This window comes from Capsicum annuum, unplaced genomic scaffold, assembly GCF_002878395.1.
Source record: "Capsicum annuum cultivar UCD-10X-F1 unplaced genomic scaffold, UCD10Xv1.1 ctg81144, whole genome shotgun sequence".
Taxonomy (NCBI): Eukaryota; Viridiplantae; Streptophyta; class Magnoliopsida; order Solanales; family Solanaceae; genus Capsicum; species Capsicum annuum.
In genome coordinates, this window is record NW_025891846.1 from 2,473 (window position 1) to 3,819 (window position 1,347).

Sequence of the window (1,347 nt, forward strand, 5' to 3'; positions counted from 1 at the left end):
GCGTCCTCCACACCTCTCTATCTAAGGTCATGTCCTCTGTAAGCTGTAACTACTCCATGTCCCGCCTAATCACTTCCCTCCAATATTTCTTCGGCCTACCCCTACCTCGCCTGAAACCATCTAAAGCCAGTCTCAAAAAAGTATGTCACGCCTAGTGGGACTCGAACCCACAATCGCTTGATTAGAAGTCAAGCGCCTAATATGCATGATGTTCTGGTAAATTGCTCTCATCTACTTTATACTTATAAACACATCATTTTGGATTTTATCGCATACCAGTACAACTGTATTGACTCCCTACCTTCCAGGTTCTGAGGCACAATCTAGGGGTCCTGATAAGCAGTAGATTTCATCAGACAAAAGTGCAGAGTTCAGTTGGTGAGCCTTCTATATATCAGAAGGCCTATTTATTTTCAGACATTTATCATTAGTCATGGTTTTGGTCTACTTGGGGCCTTGTCCCAGTTTTCAGACAGCTGTTATTAGTCATGTAGTAGAGATTTCGCAGACAATTTTCAGATGTTGTTAGTTGGTATTGGATTTCGTTCCTCATCGTTGAACTAATTTCAGACTTATGACCAAGATTCCGTTTCGTTATATATTTTCTGCATTTCCTTATTTTTATATGAATAGTGTATATGATTACAAGTTATAAGAACTCTCGGGCCTTTATGATTCGGGATGCTCTCGTCACGGCCAGGGCCTCGGTTCGGGTTGTGACAGAAAGGTCCTGAAGTGCAGGAAACTCTCCGTTCCCTAGTACGTGCCACTGCTTCCACTCAGGCATCTTTGCAATTTCAAGCTTCTCAAGAGAGTTAAAAGGCTTTTTGGAGGACGGACTACCATAGAATTCTTCCGTCACCTCTGTTATTCAATGCATCTCACTAATGGAAAGGAATTTCAAAGAAGGAAGTTGTCCTAGCATTGGCAAGGAAAAATAGTCCTTGCAATTGCTAAGAGACTATTGTACTAGCAACTTAAGAAACGAATGATCAGCTAGCCAATTTGGAAATTGCATCCCTCTATATCCGGAGATTTCGAGTTCTTTTATTTTTTTGTGTGGACGTAGCTCATCAAGTATGTCTCTTTCCGCTTGTGAATTGTCCGCATCACTTCCACTCCACTCCGACGATAACTTTTCAACATGATTCTTCTCCCTCATCAACAAGTATTCTTATTGTACTATATAATTAATTACCCATGTATATGTTGAATTTATGATGTTGCTCCATATATATATATATATATATATATATACATTTGAAATAAATAAAAAGTTAATAACTAAAATCAAGTAATAATTGAGGAAGCAAGTAGCCCAAGGAAACAAAGGAACCATCAAAGAGT

At 39.2% G+C, this 1,347-nt stretch overlaps 1 protein-coding gene across 1 annotated transcript; it reads right to left on the bottom strand.

Annotated features, from left to right (window-relative positions):
- Window positions 1-649: 649 nt before the first annotated feature.
- LOC124895297 (putative disease resistance RPP13-like protein 1) lies at window positions 650-1,162 on the bottom strand. The gene is made up of 2 exons (XM_047405733.1): window positions 971-1,162; window positions 650-862 (listed from the first exon to the last, which is right to left on the bottom strand). The coding sequence occupies exons 1-2, from the start codon at window positions 1,160-1,162 to the stop codon at window positions 650-652; spliced, it is 405 nt and encodes a 134-aa protein (XP_047261689.1).
- Window positions 1,163-1,347: the final 185 nt, after the last annotated feature.